General features: G+C 42.6%; 1 protein-coding gene across 3 annotated transcripts in view; it reads right to left on the minus strand.

Moving 5' to 3' along the window:
- syt7a (synaptotagmin VIIa) overlaps positions 1-13,728 on the minus strand; it is a 116,255-nt gene that overhangs the window by 35,741 nt on the left and 66,786 nt on the right. For 2 of the 3 annotated variants that reach the window (XM_087798217.1, XM_087798216.1), the window contains exons 3-6: positions 11,233-11,312; positions 10,110-10,244; positions 3,821-3,988; positions 2,057-2,458 (exon numbers count right to left, since the gene is read on the minus strand). In XM_087798217.1, the coding sequence (XP_087654343.1) occupies positions 2,057-2,458; positions 3,821-3,988; positions 10,110-10,244; positions 11,233-11,312 (785 nt within the window). The remainder of the gene's footprint in view (positions 1-2,056; positions 2,459-3,820; positions 3,989-10,109; positions 10,245-11,232; positions 11,313-13,728) is intronic. The other variant, XM_087798218.1, reaches the window with a different exon arrangement.

Here is a 13,728-nt window from a genome sequence, read left to right on the forward strand (position 1 = left end):
TACAACAACGATGACCCTGATCGCACATTTACAATGATGAGTGCTGCGGTTGACTGTAATGGACAGAATTCTCAATGACCTTGCTGGAGTGCTACATGGCGAGTTAGCTTGTGGCGTTGGTTCAGCTGCGTCACACTCGGACGCCAGAAGAGGCTTCTGCACGCAACACAATGAAAACTGCAGCACAGTGGAAAGCTGACGTGTATATATATATAGAAAGGGAAATTACATTTTATATACACCTTTGTGTCCTTTCTCACCCTTTACCTGACCTCCCCCTCGCTCCCCCGTGAGCCTGGAGCAACTATATGTTGTGGGAGTAATGGTGTGGGTGACATGAGATCAATCCTTCAGGGTTAACACAAATCTACACACAGCTGCTTAACCTTATCCTTCTGCAGCGCGTCCCCAGCTCTCGTGGACACAAGTCTGCAGCCAGAGACTCACTATTTGCATTAAAGTTACAGTGATACGGGAGTAGGGCAGTCTCTGTCACAGCACAACACTAATGGAATATGGATTACGCCTGCTGGTGTGCCTCCTAAGCCGAATATTTAACAGCCATTTCAAAGGCTGCCTTGGAAACGGACATGTAATTGAATGGAATTCCGGGATATAAAACGATTTTTGACACCGTCTCATGAATATTGTAAGCTGCAATTTAAAGTGTTCCGTAAGGACAATTGCTGGAGACGAGTCCAACTCTGTCGGCTCTGCTATTACTGTAAAGAAAGCATACATTAATTAGATAACATAACAGGCTTAAAAGTGATAGTTCACCCCAAATTCTATATTAACTAGTTTTCTAGTCATGTCGACTAAGGGTTTGGGATTATTTTCAGAGTAATCCATGCTAATGTAGCGACTGATGCTCAGGTTCATCTTCCTCCAAGAAGACACTTTCAAATACCTTCATACTTTTCGTCCATCTTGCATTTAAGCCTTGACAAGAATTGTTCCTGAAAAAATTAAGTCTATATTTTAAGCTTGTTTTTAGCGATGCTGCTAGGCTTATGAGGAAAGAACAGCAGGAACGGAAAAATGATAACTTCTGCTACAAACAAACTTATATTATGGCGTTTTATTCGGAAAAATTTCTCATGTCAAAGCTTGAACACAAGATGGACGTTACAGAAGAGCAGTATGTATGTAGTATTTGGATGTTTTTAAGTATCTTTTTGGACGAAGAAACTGTGCATCAGTCGCCACATTAGCTTTGTCTATAACTCTATAAGGGAACAGATTACTCTGAAAATAATCCCAACGTCGGCATGAGAGTGAGTAGAAAATGATTGAACTATCAGTGTCTCACTGCAAGCGAGACTTTATAGTGTGAGCTTAGCAATTTAAGATAGTCAAACACACTCTTCTATCTATACTTCATGAATCAGTTCTGATTGTTTCAGGGCTGCCAAGCTTCAGAAAATGTTGACCTTTTTCAATGTCAATTTATACCTTTTGACTGATGGCGTTGCCTTCATGTTAAAATCACAATTTAAAAAAATGTTTCATATCTTTCATTTAAAATGTATTGTGATTCAATCACATCTATTCATAATTGTATGTTTATTTCCTGTGATAACAGTAGCTTCTTTCCATCAAAACAAGTTTTTATTTTATTTTTCTTTAAACCCCAATACGCAAGATTTAAAATATTGTTGAGGGGTGTAACTTCAATGAAGTAAACTTCCAGCTTTACCATTAAGCTGCAAACATTACATTTTCTGGCCTTTATCAATAAGGCCCAACTCACATAGTAGGTGATATGAGTTCGCTGAGAGGGAGCTAGATTAAGAGATCCCACTTCTGGAGAGAACCTTTTTAAATATCGGTCAGTTCAGTTTTTGTCTGAGCATCTGAGAGTATTTTTCCTTCAAAACTATAAAGAAAAACAAGTACAGATCAAACAAGAAGAAAACACACAAGTGAACAACACATCTTAAGAAAAGTAATATCCTTCCCTGGAGCGATTTGGAAAGAAAAGCAGGCAAACTTCACACAAAATTCTACACTGGCAAGCGAAAACACAAACATCAGAAGAGTGTTAGAGACTCACAGGAAGGACCGGACATCCAGGCCACGATTCCGCATCTGGTCCATCATGTAATCCCAGCTTCCTGGATTGGCACGAGTGCGCCCTCCTGCTCCACCTCCGCTATAGCTAGGTGCTCCGGCCCCCGCCGTGCTGCCCCGTGAACCCCCTGGAGCACCTCTTGTGCCCCCGCCCTCACCGGCGCCGCCACCTCCCTCTGCTTTCCCGGCGCCCGCCCCACTGGGCTGTCCGGGTGCTGTGTGTAACTGTCCTAAACTCTGGGAGGTGGTGGGAGGGTGGCCCAGACCCGGGCCCGGCGGGTGGATGAGAGGCTGCTGGAGACTCTGTTGGCGCAGTAGCGTTCGAGGCCGGGTGGGGATGTGCTCCAGAGTTGAGGCGTAGGAGAGCACCCCTGGATCCCCAAAGCTGGGAGGGCAGAGTAGGAGGGAGGTGAGAGTGCGGGAAGATGCCCACGGTCGGCAGAGGATGGGACGAGGAAGGGAAGGAGGTCGGGATGAGGGAAGAGACGATGGAGAGGTGAGACATGGTGAGGTCAGATTGACCCCATGATGTTCGCCCAAACCAGGTGAGAGGAAGTGGGTGAGTTCAGAGTCGTCGTGGGTGAGAGGAGTGGGAGACAGGAGGAGGAGCAGAGAGAAGGAGAGCAGAGTCAGGCAGCAGCAGTAACAGCAGTAGCAGAAATAGCAGTAGAAAGTGCAGCCGGTGTGATCCCTGTGACTGGAATGCTGCTCGCGGAGTTTCGCCGCCTGCGCGACCTGTACGATGGCGGCCTGACGTACGTGAGTCTTGTGCGCGCTCTGGAGGTAATGCTTCCGGGAGGCCGCGAGTTTCGTCGGCGGAGGCCGAATGTTTACCGTCCTCACGGGCAAACGGAAAGTCGACGACGGATGACGACGGCGGCGACGAATCGTCCTACTTGTTGTTGCGGGCAAACCTGATAACGTTTGTCTGCTTCGCTGAGGAATCCCCATGTCTTCAATCATCAATCCACTTCTCTGGAAAGCTTCTCTTTCTTTTTTTGCTCTTTTAAATAGACACCGCTTCTCTCGGGACTCGCCGGCAGCCAACCGAACCATACAGACGCTCCCTGACCGCCTCCCTTCTTTTGGATTGGCCAATTACTTTTAGAAAATTTGTGTCTATAAACTTACATCAATATCAAGTTTAAATCTCTTTTCTTCACCCCAACGTTCAAAGTAAAGGAATTTTGAGGAAACATTTAGTAGAAAAAACAGGGAATACGTTGTTTTCTTGTAACCTTAGTCTCAAAAAAATGAAAGAAAGATGGAGTGAGATGACGAGATCGTAGGGTGACAATGGAAGAGGAGGCGAAGAGAGGGTGCGAGACACAAAAGAGAAACACAGACACTTATAGCAGCCTGAAAATAGAATCCAATTATAGATGGGGGCAAGAAAAAGAAGGATGAGGAGGGGAGGAGAGAAGACAGGAATGAGGAGGAGAGATGCTGGTGAGCGTAGATGTGCTACGAAGGGAGAAGTCGGTGGCATGAGGTGCCAAAGAAAGGTGCAAGAATCACGCGGAACTGAAAATAACCTGCGTCGCTCAGGCCGACGGACCAGAGACAGGCAGTCGCGGGTTTATTCAGAGTCGAGTCACACACGTCTTCGAATGTAACTTTTTCTCAAATTCTTTTATGAATCATGCTTTTAAACGCCCGGCCAGGTTTGAGTCACCCTGGCTGCACTTCCGTTCATCACCAACACACAACAAAAAACCTCTTCAACCTGATTGTTTTCTGAACTCACTTGTTGGGTCTGAGTCCTCCAGACTGGACGTGGCCCTGGACCGTCTGCCACCTCCCGGCCTTCACACCCTCCGCCACCATGCTTTTCACGCTGTCGCTGCGATACGGACCCCCCCCATTATCCCTGTGCCCGCTCGCTGCACCCTTCTGACCAACTGATACTGCCCCACTATAAGTAGATGGCAGGGGGAGTTTGAGGGGGAGGTTGGGAGGGCGTCGTAGAGAGCAAAGGAGTGGGGAGATAGAGTAACAGTGGGCAGAGGAGAAAAGACCATAACATGTGAGAAAAACGGACGGCAAACCCACACACAGGAAAAGGTATCAACAAGGCTGAGACAGATCATTCAAGGAGGGCGGGGGAGGAGGTGTGGGGGGGTAAGGTTGGTTTCCCGAGTGAGAAGCAGGAGGATGAAAAAGTCAAGTGTTAAAAGACAGGGATGGGAAAAGACAGCAAGGGACAGGAAAGAAAGAAGAAGAGGATATTTGGAATAGAAGCCTGTGGAGGGTGCAAAACCAGAGGAGTCAGTCCTTCGTGCCTGGAGGACCAATACAGCATTTACTCAGGGAAAACGGCTGCCGGACCCTCGTTCATTTGGGCATTATGGGCTGTGATGTGTGGCGATACGAGGCTATAAAGAAATGTTCGCTCAGATTTATGGGAGGACGGCGACGGCTAAAGTGTCTCCCGAGATGACGCTCGTCTCGTTTTGGGAAAGTGACATTGAGCGGGTGCAACAATGGAGTTTATACGAAAAACTAGTGTTTAATGTTGCAACTTTATGTTACATATAACACGTTTAATGTACATTTAACTAAAGAGATCATATAGGAAATAAAACAAGCTGTTTGTCCTGTGATGCTCAACAAGATAGCGTTGAAAAATAAAGCTTTGAAGTGTCACCCCCCTCTACATTTTATTTGCTTTGGATTATCTGAAGATCAGACAGAATATTTCAACTGAGTGACAGCAAAGATTTTATCTAAACTATTAAAAGGATTTTCCTAATGCATTTTTTTAATTGGCTTCTTCTAGAAAAGAGTGTCAAACTCAATCACACAAGGGCCAACATTTAGATGTTGCGGGTTGAATAAAACTTTTATTAACCAGGAATTATGAGAGTAATTCCAATGTTTTCTTTTTAATATATCTTAATTATCTTTGTATTGGTCCATTTTCATCAAACACTCAATGTCCTTAAAAATGGTTTAAAGGACATCTTATATTAAAAACTAACTTTCCTGATGTACTCAGATGTTTAAAATGCCCCTGTCTGAAATATGGGCAAATGAGAGATTACAAGAGCAGAGCCCATTATGACATGACTTCACTCCTCCTCCAGCCATTTTGTTTATACAATGAGTACCTTGGAGGTGAAGACTTTAAATCAACATTTAAATGAGTTTTGTACAAACGGACACATACTGATGATACAATAGAGACCTAGGATCTGTTTAAGACGAATTTAAATCACACATTAGTTGAACTTCCTTCCAGGCTGTTCCTTCCCTCTGTTTTTGATGATCTACTGACTCCTTAAAGAATCAATTAACATCTTAAGACATTTTTGTTTGTGAAGTATTTAATCTGATATTCTGGGACTCCTGTGTTTGACTTATGTGTCTTGACCTCCTATAATATATAGTTTTACCTGCGCATTGTTTTTGATTGTTAAACTTTGTGACCCTGGTCTAGAGAGGCGCTTTACAAATAACCATAACTTACTTTCTTACTTAGATATGATTATAATACAAGATCAGTATTTGAGCGTGGCACATCTAATCAGATCGAGATTCAGAATAATTCATTATTGTTGCCTTCATTATTAACTAATTGGCAAAAAGAAAGGATTATGTGGGAAGATCACTTATCAGCTGAGATGCAAATTATCATATTTATTTAGACTTTTATGGCAAAAAAAATTGGGGATAGGATAGGATTTGAGAATAGTTTACCGCTAAAAGAAAGGGAAAAATATCTGGAGGGTTTCAGGGTGTCTCTTCCTGTGTTAGGAATCTACACAGACAGAAATATTCTTGTGAGACGTCCTTCAGTGGTCAGTACCTAAAGACAGTGAAGCCAAAGGTTATTTAAAAATGTTTATCATAAACAATGTAAAGGTGTAACTGCTATGATGAAGAAGAGACAGTTCATGTCATGTAGACTATTGGGTTTTGGTACTGACCACTGTCAACCTGGAGGACAAAAAAACTCATATCCTGTTCTGAACCATTTTGGGGGGTCTTAAATGTCACTCTGTACGTCTGATGAAAAGAAAGCACAGTAGTGCCCTCTGGTGACATGACTACTCCCTCTGAATATGCATCGTCCTCGTCACTCCTGGAGACAGAAACAAAAGACTTGTCTGGACGAGTCGGTTCAAGATCAGAGGTGCGTCGGATTCGACATCGTGTTTCATATCTTAAGGTCACCTTTCACGTTTAATACTGACCGATTGACCTGACAGCGCACGTGGCCCCGGCCATCGATCAGGACGACAGCCGGCGTGACACCGCAGAAGAAACAAAAGACGCGGGTTGGGGTGGGGTTGGCATGGCCGTCGTTCATCGAGCAGGTCTCGCCTCTTTATTTAAAGCAGGGAGACGTGAATAAACCGTGTCATAAATCCAGACGGTAGTGATCCATGTTAACAGATCAATCCTGGCTCACAGTCAACTTCCCTCAGAGTAGAGGTGCTTTGCCCAAGAAATATGGCAGCTTGTCATCTCTGTGGAGGTTTGAATGAAAAACCATTAGGTATAGTTTACTATAACCATAATGAAAACTAGTGGAGCTGATGGTATTATAGCTTTTGCTTTGATAACGAAAACTTGCATATTGTTTCGCTCACTACAAATACTACAATAATATACATGCAGTCGGAGATAAATCATAATCAAGTCCCTTGTTTTCAAGTAGTAGTCCTCTTTAAGATAAACTTCATAAGTTACAATAGAACGTAAAACTTTTCTAAGGCTACTTTATAGAAAGTGAAAAATACTAAGAGCTAATTAGCTTGTGCCAGGTTTTTTTTTATATTTATTATATTTATAGTTGCTCTTAAATGAGATTCCAATTTTTTTTTTAGTCTTTACATAAAGATTAAAGTGTTCCTCTGAAGTGAGAAGAGAAGCAGATGGAGCACGAATGCTCCTTCCTAGATGCAAAACTAATAGACTCAGGGACTCATTCATTCCTCGTGCTATTAGACTTTATAATTCTGAATTTGGGGGCAGGAGTGGAGTGAAAGTATGATGATATTCTCTTTGTATTATTTTTTCTTTGAGGTATTTCCTTTTGATCTATGTTCTCTATGTTTGCACTTTGTTCTTGTTCTTGTTTTTATAAAACTTTGTGTGAACTGGAACTGAAATTCCCAAAGGAGATAAGGTAAGGTAAGGTAAGGTAAAACTTTATTGATCCCTCAGGAGGTCTCCTTCTGGAAATTGTTTTTTCCAATAGCCACAGAAAATACAGCAATTATTTCACAGCAATATTTCATAAAACAAATAATAAATCAAAATAAAATAAGAATCTCCAGAGGGATTAATAAAGTCAATCTATACATCAACCCATCTATCTTAATGTCACTGCTATTACTTTATTTTAGGGTGCTTTAAAACTGTGGTGTTGGAGCCACATGTGGCCTTTTGCCTACAGTTTTGAGGCCTACGAGGGCAGTGTGAGACCAGTAAATGTTTAAAAGTTTCTTAAGATGTTGTTGTGTTTTCTTAATAGTTTACATTTGAAAGCATTAACTTTATCTATTTCAGGTACATTTTTAGGTCTATATATACTGTAGTATAAATCACACGGATATCCATTGTTATGACCTCTGCCAAGGAGGCTCAACATTTGTCTGTCAGTAAGCAAAATAACCAACCAAAACATTCCATTAACATATTACACATTTTTTGAAACGGATTATTAGATGTTGTGGTGTTATGGATTAGCATCTGGATCCAGCAATCTTGTGTCCGTCTGTCAATAATATTTCAAATGCTGATAATGTATCAGATTATACAGATACAATTATTGTGATAATATATATATATATATATATATATATATATATATATATATATATATATATATATATATATATATATATATATATATATATATATATATATATATATATAGTTTTTATATAAAGGAAATACTGTAAGTTTCACATGAGGTTTGTACTGGGTTACCGATTTTTCATTTTTGTGTCCCGATTACCTTTCTTTTTTTTCCAGCCTGTGTACTTTGAAGAAAACATGATTGCCCCTCACAACAGTGTATTTACTGTAGCTCCACCGAAAAGTAATTGCCCTCCTCATAACTCGCTTTCTTCTGGTTTCGTACAGCCATCATATTCAGTCACTTGTAAGACAGTAAATCATGTTTTTTCACCCATGAGCACAATGCTGTTTTCTTCCTCCAGCACGGTGCAAAAACTCATCAACATGACCAGTATTGAGTCAGAGTCAGACTTGCTCCTGGTTGCAGGATGTCTAAAATTCAAAGACCACCATCGTGCCCTGTGACCTTTTCACCAGTCCCTCCAGGATTCACTTGGACTGTCTGGGATTAATTCCCCAAGACAAGGAAAAGAAAAACAAAACAAAAATATGACTGTGGTTGTGAAGAATTCTACATTTATTGGTTTCTACTTGGCAAGTTTCAGATATTTGATCATTTAGATCGGGGCTATTTAAATATTCTAATTTCGGAAGGCTGTCAATCCTGTGGGATAATCAAACAATATACCACTATGTTCTGTTGTTTGCTACACAAACAGGAAAAAAAGATACATAGTGATATTGATCATTTAGGACTTAAATACAGATCCATGTCCCCCTACCCTCCCCTATTGTCACGAACGATGGGTAGTGACTGGAAGTACAACATCGCCGGTACAAGTGGCCGTAATGACTTTTCTCCTGGCTGGGCTTTTCTCTTAGAGGTGGGGTGAGATCAAGGTCATCCCGGAGAGGCTTGGAGTAGAACCGTTGAGGGGGGCTTGGGTATTTTATTAGGATCCCTCCAGGACACCTACTGGTGGGCCCTCCTGGTGAGGTGGCATGTCCAATGGGTAGGAGACCAAGGGATAAACCCAAGACCCGCTGGAGAGACTATGTCTCAGCCGGTCTGGGAACGCTTTGGGGTCCCCCCAGGAAAAGACAATGTTGCCGGGGCAAGAAAGTCTTGGAATAGCCAAGCGTCTCCTTAGGTTTTATTCCTTCAGCTTATTCACATATTCATTGCTTATGGGTGAATAGGCCATAGGCCAGTCCAAACACCCTAAAGGATTGATCTGGCCTGTGGGTCCTTAAGTTAAATAGCCCTGATTTAAACCATGATTTGATCATCAAATTGAACTATGGGTCAAAATAAAATCCTGGTGGGACTGTTTAACTAAACTTTATGTTGTGTTTTGAATTATGGCCAACTACTTCCATGACGTATGTGCTTCAAGAGCCATGTGTAAATGCAGAAACAGCCGATGATCACAGAGTAATGGAAACCTCAGATGAACACTGGCAAACCCATCGCAAACTGGACCAAGGGTCGGCGCCCGCCCCTCCACAACAAGCTACTGCTGCTGACACAGGGGAAGGACGGGGAGACACTGATTACAGAGGTGACTTCCACTTAACATCTTCGGAGGGGGAGGAAAAAAAAACGACAACAAGGGTTGTCTGTCTCCATGGTTACACTCCATGGGAAAGAGGTTGCAGGTTACAGGTCAGGTGTTAGTGGGGCCGGCAGGGCTGTAGGGAGTGGGGGGGGCAACTGAGCGTACGTCTGGGCGTTCATTAGAAGGTGAGAAGCAGAAAGTGAGCCTGCGGGAACTTGCAGAGCCGCTTCGCCCGATGCACTCATAGACGAGCGTCTGCCGCGTGGTCTGTGCGTTGCGTGTCTGACATTTTGGCTACTCATGTTTACCGAGCAGATTATGACTAGTCATTAGTCACTGTGGAGGGCCTGGAGTGTGGCAACATGGGTCTGCATGTTAGGACAATAGTGTGTTGGGATATGCAGCAAAAAGTAATGGTGGAGGTTATTTTTATCAGATTTTCTTTTTGATTCTCCATGAAGCCAAATCAATTATGAAGATGGTTAATAAAGCTGTCAGGAGTAATGACTTCCAGATGAATTTGGCAGGCTGGTGTGAAGAGGGACGGGAAAAGAGAAGGAAAAGGGGGGAAATCAAAGAGGAAGCATGGTGGTGGTGATGCCCCTGCCTCATTACAGCCCTGCTCAAGGGGGGGAAGTCTCTTACCAGCCTTGGACCAAGACTCACTTGAGTGTGAGGCGAGGATCTCCGTATGGGGCATAAGGAGAAATGTTTAATACGAACTCCTTCGGCGGATAGGAACTCCACCTCTGCTGCACTGTGCTGCTGTCATTGTTATTCCAAAAGTCTCTGTCTAGATCACTGTGACCAAAGAAAAAGACAAGTCAGAGCAACACATCCATGCACTTGGAAACAGGAACCCCCTCCAACTGGACATGGTGCGACGGCCCGGCTTTAGGAAGAGTTCTCACAGCTGCATGGAATGGAAGGCTTCTTTTTTTTTTGCTCAACCTGAACATGACAAATCACCATGGAGGTTCGGTTTAGGAAGAAGAAAGGCGGTGAGAGGAAAAGAAGGTAAATATCTGATGGTTACGAACGGCATCATATGACATTTCTCACAGCATGGAATTGAACATTCAGAGATCTTGGTTCCCATCTTTCGTGTGAGCGGTGAGAAGGCATGGATTTGCACACAGAAACAGAAGGCAAAGAGATAAACTGCAGTGAGCTGAAGTGGAAGAGGGAAGGTGAGCAGAATCACTGATGTCACACAAGTTACACAGCAGCGGCTGGAGCACAGAGACTGCATATACAGAGAAATCAGAAGCAGATATGACCAACCAGGCACACCGATGGTTCTGTGGGAGCTGGTTAGAAAGTCCACGACATGGTCAGTACAACCAATGCTCCTTAAAACATTTCATTAAAACACCCCACAACAGATTGCACTTACAAAACGACTTTCTCCTGCTGACCTGCTACTTCTTTTTCAGGGAACAAACATTGTGAGACTGACGCTCTAAAAGCTTTAACTGTATGGCGTGTATTCTTAAAGCCTTCCAAAGACCTTCACTTACAGATGGAGGCCATAAGATAAGTGCCCGAGCAGACTCGGCCAGCCAAGAAGCTCTGAAGGTAATAAAATGTAGATCGAATCTATACAGATTAAATCACCAACCTTTCATTTAATGTCTGGCCAAACATGCTCGTGCTTCTGCTTGTCCTGAGAAACAACGGGTCTCGTTTGAGAGCCACATTTGTCTCAAAGGCGTACCCGGGGGAACGTTAAACCACCCAGTTCATTATCATCACATTATTCTACCACGACCAGTTACCAGGCACGTACTTGATGGCTTTCTTCTCTCCTCGCCCACGCGCCGAGTCTGGAGTGTCTGCCGTTTCCACTCCCGGCTTATTCCTCTTCCCCTTCAGGACGACAGCAGAAGAGAGAGACAAAAAGGTTAGCCTCTTTTTTTCTAGCCATGTTTTCTAATACTAATTTCATGAGACCCGCCAGTCCTCTACCTGATGCTCTCCTGATTATGCTCATCAAAGTCAAATCAATTCTGGCGTGGAGAGCCATTCCTGACTATGATTATCAATCGCTCTACCCCGAGATTTACATGGCAATTGCCACTTTATTGTAATCCACTGGAGAGGAACCTCTAGAAAGTCACGCTCCTGCATGAATTCATACTCGCTGAGCAGGCCTGCTGTAACCATGGAAATGAAGGGGTTTTTTCTTTTAAGTCAGGGTTTCTCGGCCGACACCATGCAGATCACCACAAATGTTTTAACGATATTCACAATGACATTTTCGTCCTTCATTCTTTACAAATGTGCCCGAAAAAGTAAGATTAAAAAAGACACTTTGAAGCAGCGACTTATATTCAAGCATATGTTGAAGTTTGGCTCGTGTACAACTGGAGCTTATGTTTGGGACACATCAGCTCCCCTGCTGTACAGCTAAGCCTTCGTGGGCGGAGTCAAATATGGAGCCCTACAGGTAAAGTGATAGTTCACCCAAAAACAAAAAATAAATTATTTTATTTTTAATTGTATAGGTGTGAGTTTGAATTCATGTTCTTGTTTGAGACCGGTTTGAAAATGTGTGACAAATATTCAACCTTTGTGAGACTCTTTCTGTATTTTATCTATAAATGAAAACGAGTAAAAGATGCATAAATAGGTCTTTTAAAAATCCTCTGTCCATCTGTCTAAGACGAATCCGACACACACTGTTGCATATACCACTGACATGGTGGTAAAGAATCTCTTCATGCGTCTGCTCAGCCTGCATGACTGTGACCCTCTTCTGGCCGAGGCAGAAAAGAGGACGACAGGTGATATATCACCAGTAAAAAGTAGAATGAATCAGGTTTGGCCCAGTGGTTAATCTGACACGGTCAGATCTTGTTTGAACAAAAAACAAGATGCACACACTTTTCACAGCAACAGTAGTCGATGTATATTTCTTTTTAAAAAGTATAAATGCCATCAAATTACAGGGCAGTTTTAGTTCTATTTTACGGACCTTAAAATAAATTATTTGAATCAAAGCAGTGAATAATAAACAAAGAAAACATTGTTTCTCAAATGAATCTTAGTTACTAGTCAAGTCTTCACATCCATGACTCAGATGACTGTGGACAGTATCAGATGATTTCACGAGTAATCAGATTACACCCCTGTCATGCTCCAGATAATGAAATAATATCTATGTTAATGCACACAAAATGACAGTAATGTGGCACAAACAGATTATCTGATTCAGCCGGTCATGTCCGTGTACGACCCTGTGTACAACCCTCACGTTGATCAATATTAAGGAAGGACAGAATATATCATCCAGGTCAGCGGTACGTCGAGTCTTTTGTCTCCATTGTTTTGTATGACTTCTTTGTCGATTCATCCGCGCACTGATGACACTCGATGCAGGGAGAGAGGAAATATACACAACACTGAGGCAGAACTGACTCACATTCATGATGCATTTACAGCTCAAAAATAGCATATGGAAATGCAAATCGTCGTCAGTCCAAAGTGTACATATTGATCATCACAACGGTCTCAGCTGAACCAATGAGCTTCAGATAACCCTGATGTCTGTCAGATTCTAGATATTGGATTTTTGTTGGAACAGTTACAAAAGCCAAAGTTGGCATAATGCTGCAGAGATAAAAACCCACAACCGCCCTGTGGTGCACAGATGACATAAAGACACACACACACACTCACACACAAGTACATAGAGTTGCTCTGCTATTACGTAACCAGTGCAGGATTCTAGTGGAGAAGTCAACAAACACATTATCTTGTTAACCAGCCGCATGTAAAATGTGGATTTACTGTGTTGAGTTTACACAAAGATTAAACGTCCATATGTTATGATGATCGCAGCCTAAAACAGCTTTGCTCTTTACTTTGAACTGGGCAAAGTTGGGTCCAGGGACCACATGCAGCCCTTTGCCCTTATTAATCTGGCCCTCTTGAGGGTGGAGTTTCTCTTTCTTAAGACTTACTTTCAATTTAATCTTTATTTTCCCCAATGTGTGGATGGATGGATGACAGATGCATGGATGGATGAATGGACGGACTGTTGGATTGACACATGGATAGATGCATCGATGAATTGATGCATGGATGCATGGATGCATGGATGGACGGGTGTATGGATGAAATGACAAACGGATGCGTTGATGGACTGATGGAGGAAAGCGTGGATGGATAGACAGACAGGCGGGAGCAGAGTCAAAGGATGATATTTTGCTTTCCATTTGAATCTTTGTATCCTTTTTTTGCGTTATTTCCTTTGATCCATGTTCTTAATATTTGCACTTTG

The sequence above is a fragment of the Callionymus lyra genome, chromosome 8, assembly GCF_982586985.1.
Source record: "Callionymus lyra chromosome 8, fCalLyr1.hap1.1, whole genome shotgun sequence".
Taxonomy (NCBI): Eukaryota; Metazoa; Chordata; class Actinopteri; order Syngnathiformes; family Callionymidae; genus Callionymus; species Callionymus lyra.